Source organism: Eschrichtius robustus, chromosome 3, assembly GCF_028021215.1.
Source record: "Eschrichtius robustus isolate mEscRob2 chromosome 3, mEscRob2.pri, whole genome shotgun sequence".
Taxonomy (NCBI): Eukaryota; Metazoa; Chordata; class Mammalia; order Artiodactyla; family Eschrichtiidae; genus Eschrichtius; species Eschrichtius robustus.
Genome location: NC_090826.1, coordinates 38,154,635 through 38,168,552, shown reverse-complemented (window position 1 = coordinate 38,168,552; position 13,918 = coordinate 38,154,635). Strand labels below are relative to the sequence as shown.

Below are 13,918 nucleotides of genomic sequence, written 5' to 3'. Positions count from 1 at the left end.
AGAGGCTAAGATTAGGGTAGTGATGGAATTAGTGGGGAAAAGTCTCATGTAATTTGAATGTAGCACCAACCAGAACTGATGGGCTGAATGTGGAATATGAGGTTAAGAAAAGAATCAAAAACAACTTCCATGTTTTGCTCTAAGTAAATGAGTGAATGATAGTGCCATTTATTGACATGGGAAAGACTGGGGAAGAAGTGGAATGGGAAGTGAAAAACAGGGTTCAGCTTTGGACCCATTAAGTTTGAAAGGTCTATTAGCTACCCAAATAGAAATGTTACATACACAACTGAAAACAGGAGAGCTCAAAAGAAAGGTCAAGACTAGAGAAGTAAATGTGGGAATCAGCAGCACAGAGATGGAATGTAAAGTAATACAATCTGATGAGATTACATCAGGAGAGAGAATAGACTGCAAAAGCAGATTAAATACTGAACCCTCTCAAGCACCAGTGAGATTGGAAGAAAACCAAGACAGCATGGTCCCAGAAGCCAAATGATGGAATGATCAACCATGTCAAAAGCAACAGGTTGAGTGAGATGAAGACTGAAAACTGGCCACTGGGTTTGACCAATGATGACCTTGACATGAGTGTTTCAGTGGAATGATGGGAGACTAAAGCCTGACTTGACTGGAATGGGTTCAAGAGGAGAGGAAATGAAAGAAGATATAGACAACTCTTTCAAGTAGTTTTGTTATAAAGAGGAGCACTCTCCTACTCACAATTATTTCGTATCCCTTGCTCTTTTGCCTGAATAACTGCAAGAGCCTCTTAATTGGTTCCACATATCCATTTAGTCAATGCTCACTAAAGTAGCCAAATAAGTGGGATTAAAATGAATGTTAGATCACATGATTCTTATGCTCAAAACTCTCCAATGGTTTCTCATCTCGTTCAACATGAAAGTCAAAATCCTCAGAGCTGCCTGTAAGACCCTTACCAATCTGAAACTCTCCACAATTCAGCCCTCCTCTCCCCACCTTTCCCCTCTGAGTTCACCTACTACTCCTCCTCTTACTCACTCTACTCCAGGCACACTTGGCTTCCTTGGTGTTCCTCAAACACAAATTTTAGAGCTGGAGGTATGCTTCTACCCCAAGGTGCTTCCTATTCCCTCTACCAAGTATACTCTTCCCCCCACATAATCTAAATGCCTCAATCTCTTACATTCTTCAGGTCTTTACTCAAACATCTCATTCCAAAGAGATGCCTTTCCTGATAATGCTATTTAAGCCATAAAATCCCCCATCACTCTATATCCCCCTTCCCTGCTTTATTGTCTTCGTAGTATTTATCACCGTATAGCATACTACATATTTTACTTATTTCTTTTATTATCTGATTCCCTCTACTAGAATAGAAACTTTGAAAGCAGGGTTTCTCATCTGCCTTTTTCACTTCTATAATCCCAACAGTAACCAAAAAATTAAAAAAAAAAAAAAAACAAAAACAGAACAAAAAAAACTTGTTGAATCCAAGGATGAATGAATGAGGGGGAATGCAGGGTTAATGAAGTTTTTTCAAGACGGAAAATATTGTAGCATGCTTGTATGTTGATGAGAATCATCAACAGAAAAAAAAAATTAATGATTCAGGAGTAGGAAAGAATAATTCCAAGAATAAAACTCTTATTTAGATGTAGGGGTTGGCCTTAGATGGGAAGAGGAACAGATTATCCATAGCAATAAGAGAGAGGGAAAAGAATGCGGGTACAGATATAGGTAGGTTGGGTGACTTGTAATGGGAGCTTGTAGGATTATCTTTGTTTTTTCTTCAGTGAAACAGGAAGCAAGGACATCAACTGAGAGTAAAGAGGACAAATAGAATGCTAGAAGTTTGAGGAGAACGATTAAACTATCATTTAAGAGTGAATGGAGGGAATTCCCTGGTGGTCCAGTGGTTAGGAATCCGTGCTCTCACTGCTGAGGGCCTGGGTTCAATCCCTGGTCCGGGAACTAAGATCCCACAAGCCGTGTGGCACTGCCAAAAAAAAAAGTGAACGGACTAGGGAATGTCATAGGATTGACTGTCATTGCTGAAAGACTCCTTAGGTTCATGATCACAAATTTAGATGTCAGCATCGTTGTGTTTTTCTCCAGCCACATTCAGCTGCCTAGACACAAGTGCAGAATAGGCAGAGTTGGTTTAATCATGGCTGGAATTTTCTCAAGCAGGTATGATAAAAGGTACTGAAGGTACACGCATAGGAGTAATTATGATAGCCCATGAAATGTTAAGTTGGACAAGGAGGAAAGTAGAGGCATGAGGTGACTGACAATGAAAAGGTAGTTTGGACTTCCCTGCTGGCTCAGTGGTTAAGAATCTGCCTGCCAATGCAGGGGACACGGGTTCGAGCCCTGGTCTGGGAAGATCCCACGTGCCACGGAGCAACTAAGCCCATGCGCCACAACTACTGAGCCTGCGCACTAGAGCCCACAAGCCACAACGACCGAGCCCCCATGCCACAACTACTGAAGCCCACCTAGAACCCATACTCCGCAACAAGAGAAGCCACCGCAAAGAGAAACCCGTGCACCGCAGTGAAGAGTAGGCCCTGCTCGCTGCAACTAGAGAAAGCCCGCATGCAGCAACGAAGACCCAATGTAGCCATAAATAAATAAATAAATAAATTTATTTTAAAAAAAAAATCAACAGACCAGAGGTTCCAAAGAGTTTGAACAATTTTGGGAGAGGAAATCCTAAAATGAATGTGAGCTAGAGAAACAGAAGATGATGTGAAGGTCAGAGTCTGGCAACCTCAAAACTAAGATTTTAGAGGCGGAACAATTCTTGGTAAAGATGAAAAGTACCTAATGAATATGCAAGTAAGAGGCTCAGGTTGATGTCACTTTTCCCCATCAATTATTTACTGTACTTCCACTGTACACATGGCTGTAGTGCAGAGAAGAGAAAAGAGTTTGGGAGTTAACAATGAGGTACAACAAAAAGGTGGTCAACTATGTCTGACTAACAATGCATTTTGTGTAAGTACTTACTGCCAATAACGTCTAGTCTCTGCTCTCCCTTGAGGACTTTTTCCCCTTCCCCCAGGGCTAGCCCTCGACCCAACAACCTGGTTTTCAAAACTCTTTGGAACCCCAAGTATGTATATAATGAAGAAAAACAACCAATACCTGCTGATAAAAAGTAATAATTACCAAGGTACCATAGGGATTTTATCAAGAAAGTACAAAGCTAGGTGGCAAATTTAGCAGAGAATCATAAGCAGCTAAGACCAGCAATAAAGGAGGCATAATGATTGCAATATTAAGCTGCCTCTCACAGTCCTGATCATAGGTCACCATGAATAACTGGGGTGGAAAAAGCTTTTAGGTTGATCTTAGGCTAAGGGCATCCAGTAAAACAAAGATGGGAAAAATCTGGAGGCAGATGTGTCCTACCCTCATCAGGAAACACTGTCCAACCTGCTTCAACCATCCCAGGCTCTCTGCTCCCAGTACCTCTGACGAAATCAAATCTTCCAAAGGTAACAGGTTTTCAGGAGCTGGCCCTTATTCATATTACTTCTGGACAAGAGGGGAGGGAGGGCTAATAAACATTCTGTATTGAGGGACTTCCCTGGTGGTCCAGTGAATAAGACTCCACGCTCCCAATGCAGGGAGCCCGGGTTCGATCCCTGGTCGGGGAACCAGATTCCACATGCACACCACAATAAGCGTCCGCATGCCACAACTAAGAATCCACATGCCGCAACTAAGAAGCCCACGTGTGGCAACTAAGAAGCTCGTGTGCGGCAACTAAGAAGCCCGTGTGCAGCAACTAAGAAGCCCGTGTGCAGCAACTAAGAGCCCACATGCTGCAACTAAATATCCCGCGTGCCCCAACTAAGACCCAGCACAGCCTAACTAAATAAATAAATAAATAGATATTCTGTATTGAAAACTCAGAAAAATTCTCAAATGCCCATGTCTCAATCACCATGTCCTACATTGTATCCTTCACACAGCTGCCAGAGTAATCCAGCTAAAAATCAAGAAAGACCACCCTGCTTCCCTACTTACTATCTTTTTACATAATACTAAAGACCGTCTACAATCTAGGCTCCTTTAGTCTCTTAACTCATCATCTATGGCTTCAAGTTCAACTTCCAACAATACTAAATTGATTACAGTTCCCTACACAATATATGCAGCTTCCCCTCTGTATGTTTTCTGCCCCATGCTTTTGCCCATATACTAACATTATAGTGCAGAATAAAGAGAAGATACTGATTTCCATGAAAATAATTTTGAAAATTCCTTAATGGTGCCAAGAGAATTCAAAATTCAAAATATTTGAATCTTTTTCTATTCATTCAGTCCACAAATAATTCATTCAGTCAACAAATAATTACTTAACACCTACTGTGACAAAGCCCTTGACTATGCATTATGATAGATAAAATGATGATATAGTTCCTACCCTCAATAATTTACAACTTAAAAGCAGATACGAAATAATACAAAATGAACACAGAAGGATAGAAGTGCTATTTACTACAGCCCAATCATGGAAAACAACTTCACAGAACAGTTTCTGTGGCATGAGTTAGGCCTGGAAGCTTGAGTAGAATTTTAATGGGCAAAGACAGAGAAGAAAGAGCTTTTCAGATGGATGATTAATTAAAATAAATATATGGGGACTTCCCTGGTGGCACAGTGGTTAAGAATCCGCCTGCCAATGCAGGGGACACAGGTTCGATCCCTGGTCCGGGAAGATCCCACATGCCATGGAGCAACTAAGCCCATGCACCACAACTACTCAGCCTGAGTTCTAGAGCCCGCAAGCCACAACTACTGAGCCTGTGTGCCACAACCACTGAAGCCCATGCGCCTAGAGCCCATGTTCTACAACAAGAGAAGCCACCACAATGAGAAGCACGTGCACTGCAACGAAGAGTAGCCCCCGCTTGCTGCAACTAGAGAAAGCCCACACGCAGCAACGAAGACCCAAGACAGCCAAAAATAAATAAATTAAATAAATAAATTTTAAAAATATATATACATATGAAAATGCCTAAGCAGTAAACAAATATTTACTGAATGCCCATTATGTACCAGTTAAAACACTAAAGGCTGGTATAATGATGAATAAGACAGCCTCTGAGGAGTTTTTTCTCTGATGAGAGACTGACAGCCAACCAGAATATTGCTGAGGAAATACATGTTTCAAGTGCCAGCACACATATCTATGTTTCTAATAAATATTCAGACTAATAACTATGTTTCAAATACCATACTAGGCCCTAGGTAAATGAAAGAGTCTGGGCCTCAAAGAACTTACTTATGAGAGAGATAAACTATTTCAATAATGTATGCTACAATGGAGACAAAGCAAAGTCTTAGGAACCAAGAGAAGGGGCCTCTAACTCTGATTCTAATAAAAAGTGATAAGTATCAAGTAGACCTTGAATGCCAAGGTCTTCAAACTTTATTCTATGGTATCAAGAAGCTAATGAAAGTTTCTGAAGATAAAGCAATAAAATGATCATTTAACAAATACTTATCACTGGAACTCAAGTAGGCAAGGAGTTCCAATCTTTTTTTAATTAGAATGCAGAATAAATTAGAGGTTAAAAGACTAAAAACAGAGTAAATGCAGTTAAGATATTACAACAACCAAGACAAAAGTTTATAAATGCTGAATTAAGGTGATGACAGTGAGAACAAAGATTCGAAAGATGTTATGAAGACAGAATCAGCAGAATCTGGATAAGGGGGTCAAGGGAGAGGGAGAAGTCAAAGACCATGGATATAATTTCAAGTTGATGACAAGAACAAGGAAAGACACGGGGAGACCACATTTCAAAGGAGAAATAATGGATTCTATTTCAATGATACAGTAAGCCACTGAGCTAGAGATCCAAGTTCTGCATCCTGTTCAGAAATTATTCCTAAATACCAGCATGGTATAACATATAACAAGCATTATTCTATATCATGAGAAATGGAGAACAAAGTTATTTGTGAAAGGTAGATGCTTGGTGATCAGCTAGGTTCTTATTCCCTGAATGAATGCAATAATCCATCCAGCCTCATAACACACGAAACCGAAATTTTTAACTTTTTAACATCAAATAATTTCTAGTTATGGACTTTCAAGGACACTATCAGTTTATGAAAATCACAACTGTTAAGATCACAAATGCCGAGAGTCTAATGTGGAAATATTAAGCCCAGAAATGGAAATGTAGAGCTAAGGAAAGAGGTCAGGCCTAGAGAGTCAGATCACTCTACAAGGAGGTTCTGTGACACAATACTATGAACAAAGAGAACTACAGACCCTATTATACATCCTAAGCACGTGCCACAAATAGGGTAAGCCTGCTAAAAAACAAAGTACAATTAAGAAAAAAGCTGGGAATTCCCTGGCAGTCCGGTGGTTAGGACTTGGTGCTTTCACTGTGGGGGTCTGGGTTCAATCCCTAGTGGGGGAACTAAGATCCCCCAAGCCGCACAGTGTGGCCAAAAAGAAAAAAGCTAAGGACAGAGGACATATCCTCAAGGAACATATTGGGGACAGAGATAGAAAACAGTATAAGACACCCAAGAAGAAGTCAGAGTAACAAGAGTAGAATGGACATTATGACAAAAGAGAAGAATATATCAAGAAGGAACACATGCAAAAATTAATCAAAAGAAAGCTGAGGTAGTCGTACTAATATCAGATAAAAGACACTTAAAAAACGCATAATTGGAGTATAAAAGCTCACTATAAAATAACCAACGTTTATTTCACCAGAAACGTTTAACAATTGTATTGTACACTTGAATGCACCTAATAAAGAGAAAAAAAAAACAAAAAAACAAAAAAAAGAAGGAACACATGGTCAAGAGTGACAAATAGTTCACAGAGGTCAGAGAGGATGAGGAATGGGGGAAGGCTATCATATTTAATCATTTAAAGGTCCCTGGGACTGCTGCATCTCTCTGTGTAATTCACAATGAAAACTTTTCACAAATAGCCATACTTTTTTTTTTTTTTTTTTTAATTTTTGGCTGCACGGGCTTTCTCTAGTTGCTGCGAGCGGGGTCTACTCTTCTTTGCGGTGTTCAGGCTTCTCATTGCGGTGGCTTCTCTTGTTGCGGAGCATGGGCTCTAGGCGCACGGGATTCAGTAGTTGTGGCACACGGGCTTAGTTGCTCCACGGTATGTGGGATCTTCCCAGACCAGGTCTCAAACCTGTGTCCCCTGCATTGGCAGGTGATTCTTAACCACTGCACCACCAGGGAAGACCCAACACACATTATTTTTTAATTAAAAAAAAAAGGAAATGTTTTAGTATCCATCATGGTATAATCACACAATGGAAAATTACACAGCAATGAAAAAGAACAAGCTTTTTCTAAAAGCAACAACATAGATGAATCTCACAGACATAATTTGAATGAAAGTATCTAGTCACAAAAGAGTACAAACTGTACGATTCCATTTACATGAAGTTCAGAAGAGGCAAAACTAATCCATGGTGATAGAGTTTGGGAGAGTGGTTACCTCTGGAGAAGGGTAATACCTGGGAGAAAGCACAAAGGAACACTCTAGGGTACTGGAAATGTTCTACATCCTGATCTGAGGAGTGGTCACATAGGTGTATTCATTCTGTAAAAATTCATGGGCTGAACGAACCTTTGATTTGCACACTGTAGATAAGTCACATCTCAATTAAAAAGTAAATAAACAAACACACAAAGTTACTGGTGACCTTGAAGACAACACTTTGGAGGAATTTATGTGTAGAAGCCAAATCATAATATGAGGAATGTATACAAGGTGAAGAAGCTGAGACAGTGAATACAAACTCATTTTTCAAGAAGGTTGCTGGTAAAGCAATTACAAAGTAGCTTAAGTAGGTTACAAAACTCAGGGAAATCATGTTGTTTTGTTTTTATTTGAGGTATAAGACAAAGAGAAAATAACATACATAACAAGGGCCTACAGCAGATGAGAGGGAATGAAATCAAGAACATAGAGGGATTAGCCTTGGAAAAGATGAATACTTCCTTCTTTGAGATTTAAAAGATGAGAGAACACAGAAATCCTGAGATAGAGAAGAGGGAGAAATCAAGTTACCTTGAACTCTTTAGTGAAGCATGTGATAAGGTCAATTAGACCAGGTAAATTGAGTCAGGAAAGGATCTGGGCTTTAAGTACATTTTTAAATGTTTCAAATAGGAACTGCAGAGAATATAAAAGACAAGGATGAAGGGGGAAATTACAGTAAGAGGACAATGCTCAGTGGCCTGAAAGCAAGGGCAAAAATGGCACAGTCTACTCAGGACTGGGTGGAGAATACAAGATAAAAAAACAAAAGGAGGGGGGCTTCCCTGGTGGCACAGTGGTTGAGAATCTGCCTGCTGATGCAGGGGACACGGGTTCGAGGCCTGGTCTGGGAAAATCCCACATGCCGCGGAGCAGCTATGCCCGTGCACCACAACTACTGAGCCCACGTGCCACAACTACTGAAGCCCCCAGGCCTAGAGCCCGTGCTCCTCAACAAGAGGAGCCATTGCAATGAGAAGCCCGCGCACCGCAACAAAGCCCCCCCTCAGCAACTAGAGAAAGCCCACGCACAGCAACGAAGACCCAACGCAGCCAAAAATAAATAAATTAAATAAATGAATTAAAAAAAAAAAAAGGAGGGAAAAGTCCAAGGGCTAACATGTGCATCACTGAAACTGTATAATAAAGAATGATGTCAAAGGAAAATACTTATTTAACATACAGGAAAGAGGCAGGAGACCTAACAGAACTCTTCAAAGATCCAAAGATGAAGTCACTAGGGTCTAGAGTAGAGTGTGCAAAAGGGAAGCTGTCACTAGAGTTCATTACTACAGAACATTTTTCTGTAACTCCCACAAGATCAAGAACCACATACTCTCCTTTCACTGAACTTCCTACAGCTACTAGTGAAAACTTCTCCTCCCTGATAAAACTGACCTTTATCCCCTACTTCTAAATACACCTACACTTGATTAATAAATTATATAAACATATCCTTTCCACTCAGAAACTCCATGAACTTTTTACACTTCTGTGTTCTCCCACTAAGGTGTTTTCAGTGGTACACTCCTAGAACGCAGAGACTATATCCACGAATTCTCTGTTCACAGTATTGGGTTTGGGATTATACACATGCATCCCCAAAGCACATGTTTTAAAAAGTGCTTTCTCGTGAAATGAATCGTTACTGAAGAGAAACTTTAACAATGATTCGGAACATATTCCTACAAGACTATAACGACGGCCAAATCAGAGAATGCTTAGGAATGACACCCAACAAAACCTCTAGAAAGTAGGATAACATTTACTATATAATTGACTGTCCCTACCTTACACTATTTGCCCCTCTGGATAATTCCTCCATACCCCTTTAGTAAGCCTATTCTTTGCACTTCATTTACTCCCAGCCCACATTCTAGCGTCCCTTCTTCCCATCCAGAACCCCTAACCTCAAACGGCCCCACAGGACCATTTTTCATCCCTACTCCCTCATTTCCTATTCAACCCCAGACCATCACTTCATCCACTTCTCCACTCCCCATTTTTCTGCCTCTCCAGACCTCCCATTCCTTCTGCCGAACTATATTCAGTCCCCACCCCTTCAACGCCCCAGCCCAAGTCTTCCCGCCTGAGATCGCCCTCCCCCATCGCTCCCTTTCAGGCTCCCCCTCCCCATCCCTTCCCTCCGAGACCCCGGCCAGCGCTACCTGCTCCCTGACTTCGGGCCCTGCGGGCCCCGCCCGCTCCTCCAGTAGCTGCCTCCCGGGCGGCGCTCGCCGGCGCGAGGGCAGGGGCTGGGGCAGCTCCGCTGCCCGCTGAGCCCCATCCTCCCGGCAGGCGGCCGGCGGCGGCGGCGGCAGCTGCGGTCGGTCGCGGCAGCGGCTCCGCTTCATATCTGCGGCTGGGCCCTGGGCGTCAGCGCAGCGACTGTCCCGGCCCCGCACGGCCCCGGGCCGCGGCGCTACCGCGCCAACCACCGCCCGCGGCCACCATGGCCCGGCGGGCGCCCGAAGCCACCGACCACAGCCAGCACCTCCTCTGCGCTTTCTGGGGCCTCAAGAGCCGCGGCCTCCTCGGCGCTCCTTACGGAGGCGGCAGCATCGCCGCAGCGTCGTCTTCTCCCACCCGGTACACGCTCGGCTGGCCACCGGCCGCCGCCGCCTCCACCGCCGCAGCCGGCTGCAGAGCCAGCCGCCAACCGCTTGCCTGTAGCCCGGCCCCGCCCCTCCCTTCCCTTCGCGCGCGCGCACCGGGAGCCCGCCTGCCACCTCTGGCCGCGCGCCGCCTCCCGCGCACGCGCCAGCGAACGGTCGCGAGAGACCCGCCCTTGGCCCCACCACGTGGTGGGGGTGGGAGGGGGCGGAGAGCGGAAGGGGGCGGGGCCCCGACGCGCCCGCTGCGGCCGTGGAAGCTCCTTGATTCGTTCATTCATTCATCCATTCATGAAATTGTGTTTCTGGCCAAGCTAAGTGGTGGGGATCCAAAAATGAATTACAACTGATCAGCGTCCTCAAGGAAGTAGGTGGAGAGGGACCAGGAGCAGCAAGGAGACAAAATAGACAACCAGTAAACAGAACACTAATGCCTGCCTTTTTGTTGAGCACCTTCCAACCTACCGTCAACTGATCTTCACATCACACTTTGAAGGCAGGTCTGCTCATTCTCCTGTTACAGATAAGAGGACCGACGGGAAGTAATATTCCCAGGTCACTGAGCAAACTAGACAGGACTCAAATTCTGGCTTTTCTGCCCCTTTCCACTGTTTCCTGTTGCTCCCAGAAAGTAAGACAGGGTGTGGAAAGTCCTATAAAAGAGGAAGAAGTGATGGATTCCTTCAAGTGGAAGGCGAAGACAAAAAGGCATCCCCATGATTCCCCACTGACAATGAAGTCATCATGTTATAGCCCAGTCCAGCCTCGCCACAGCGGTGGGCAGCTCAGCCTGCCTCTTTCAGTGACTCATCTGCTCAGCAACGTGGCTGTAGCTCAGCCCTGTCTGGCCTCCTCCTTCTGGCTTTAGCTGGTCTGCCAAAGCACCATATTTTTCCTCTTTTGTCTTGACTGGAGTTCTTTCACAGAAGCCTTTACTGAAGGGTTCACCCATTTTTGCTTGGCCTCCGCCCTAAACTCTTTCTGAGAGGTAATAATAGCTAACCTTATAGCATAACTACTGGATACCAGACACTGTGCATTCAATTCACACATATGCAAACAAGAGGTAAGTTATATTATTTCCAGTTTACAGTTGAGGTTCAAGTTACATAACATGCTCAATATGACACAGCTAGTAAGTGCAGAGCCAGGATTCAAACCAAGGTCTGTCAGATACCAGAGCCTACACACACAACCAGTGTACTCTACAGCCGATCATCAGTCTGCTCCTGTATTCCCTGTTTCAGTTCCTCACCACCATCCATCCAGTTGCCTCAACCAGAAACCTGGAAGTCATCCTAGACTCCTTCCTTCCCCTCCTGCCCCCACACCCAATTAATGAACAAGTCGTGCTGCTTCTATAACCTTACCATCTCTCCAATCTGTCTCCTTTTTCCATCCCACTTGTACTACTTCAGCTCAAGTCTTGTCTTCTCTCACCTACTTGACTGCGAAATCTTTCTAAATCATTCACCTACAACCAGTCCCTTTCTCTTCAAACCCATCCTCCAAAAAGCCTTTACAAGAACCTTCATATAACATGTGACTCCCTTGCTTAAAACAGTTAAATAGATTTCCATGACCCTCAGGATGAGGTCTACTAAATTTACTATGATTGGCAAGCCATCTGAAATCTGGTCTCTGTCTACCTCACCTATTAATCCCCGCTATGCCAATTATTTATAGTTATGCCAGCTGTTTATAGTTCCCTGCATGTACAGGGTCTGACACATTCTTGGTTACAAACAACAGAAACAAACTCATTATCCTAAGCCTAAGGGGGAATTATTAGAAGGCTATACAGAGGGGCTCACAGAACAGAACAGAGATTGGAAAATCAGGCTTATGAAACTGGCAGGAAACAAGGAGTCTCTCCAGAGTACACATTAGGGACAATTTCAGGACAGTGCTGTCACCACCACTCCCACACCACCACCAGACAATATGCTATGCTGCTGCCACATACCTGTGCAAAGGGATTCTAACCTTCTCTCCTCTCTAATTGCATCACCATTCCAGATTCACAGTCTCTGGCAAGAGAATCCACTGACTCAGCCTTGGCAACTTAGGGACCAGAACTCCATTTCAACCTCTTGCCTTCCACTATAGGGACTAGGAAAGTCAGTGTGGCAAATAGACTCTAAGGTTGCCCTCATGATCCACCTCCTCTCCAGTGTTTATGCCTTTGTGTGATCTCCTCCCCTTGAGGTGAGTGGGACCTGTGACTTGCTTCTAAACAGCAAAAATGATGTGGTATCACTTCCATGATTACATTACATTATATAAGACTCTGTCTTGCTAACAGACTCACTCTCATTCTCATTCTCCTAACGGCCTTGAAGAACCAAGCTACCATGTTCTGAACTGCCTGTAGAGAGGGTCATGTGGCAGGAAATTGCAGGCAACCTCTAGAAGCTATGGGCAGCCTCTGGCCCAAGAGCCAGCCAAAAAGCAAACAAAAAACTCAGTCCAACAACCACAAGAAAAAAATTTTTTTCTTGTAGTATAGTTGCTTTACAATGTTGTGTTAGTTTCTGCTGTACAATGAAGTGAATAAGCTATATGTATACATATTTCCCCTCCCTCTTGGACCTCCCTCCCACCCCCCCACCATCCCACCCATCTAGGTCATCACAGAGCACCAAGCTGAGCTCCCTGTGCTATACAGCAGGTTCCCACTAGCTATCTCTTTTACGCATGGTAGTGTATATACGTCAATCCTAATCTCCCAATTCGTCCCACCCTCCCTCTCCCCTCTCTGTGTCCACATGTACATTCTCTACATCTGCGTCTCTATTCCTGCCGCACAAATAGGTTCATCCGTACCATTTTTCTAGACTCCACATATATGTGCTAATATACTATATTTGTTTTTCTCTTTCTGATTTAACTTCACTCTGTATGACAGACTCTAGGTCCATCCACCTCACTACAAATAACTCAATTTCGTTCCTTTTTATGGCTGCGTAATATTCCATTGGATATATGTACCACATCTTCTTTTTCCATTCATCTGTCGATGGGCATTTAGGTTGTTTCCATGTCCTGGCTATTGTAAATAGTGCTGCAATGAACATTGGGGTTACATGTGTCTTTTTGAATTATGGCTTTCTCAGGGTATATGCCCATTAGTGGGATTGCTGGGTCATATGGTAGTTCTATTTTTAGTTTTTTAATGAACGTCCATACTGTTCTCCATAGTGGCTGTATCAATTTACATTCCCACAGTGCAAGAGGGCTCTCTTTTCTCCACGCCCTCTCCAGCATTTATTGTTTGTAGATTTTTTGATGATGGCCATTCTGACCAGTGTGAGGTGATACCTCATTGTGGTTTTGATTTGCATTTCTCTAATAACTAGTGATGTTGAGCATCTTTTCATGTGCCTCTTGGCCATCTGTATGTCTTCTTTGGAGAAATGTCTATTTAGGTCTTCCGCCCATTTTTTGATTGAGTTGTTTGTTTTTTTGATATTGAGCTCCATGAGCAGTTTGTATATTTTGGAGATTAATCCTTTGTCCATTGCTTCATTTGCAAATATTTTCTCCCATTCTGAGGGTTGTCTTTACATCTTGTGTCGGGTTTCCTTTGCTGTGCAAAAGCTTTTAAGTTTCATTAGGTCCCATTTGTTTATTTTTGGTTTTATTTTCATTACTCTAGGAGGTAGGTCAAAAAAGATCTTGCTGTGATTTATGTCAAAGAGTGTTCTTCCTATTTTTTCCTCTAAGAGTTTGATAGTGTTGGCCTTACATTTAGGTCTTTAATCCA

General features: G+C 43.3%; 1 protein-coding gene across 8 annotated transcripts in view; it reads right to left on the bottom strand.

Moving 5' to 3' along the window:
• MAST2 (microtubule associated serine/threonine kinase 2) overlaps positions 1 to 13,918 on the bottom strand; it is a 247,340-nt gene that overhangs the window by 190,151 nt on the left and 43,271 nt on the right. For 4 of the 8 annotated variants that reach the window (XM_068539782.1, XM_068539785.1, XM_068539786.1 and 1 more), the window contains exon 1: positions 9,706 to 10,219. The exons of 1 other annotated variant lie outside the window; for it this stretch is intronic. In XM_068539782.1, the coding sequence (XP_068395883.1) occupies positions 9,706 to 9,894 (189 nt within the window). In that variant the 5' untranslated portion in view covers positions 9,895 to 10,219. Of the gene's footprint in view, positions 1 to 9,705; positions 10,220 to 13,918 lie in introns of those variants that run through there. 3 more of the 8 variants (XM_068539783.1, XM_068539788.1, XM_068539789.1) reach the window with 1 other exon arrangement.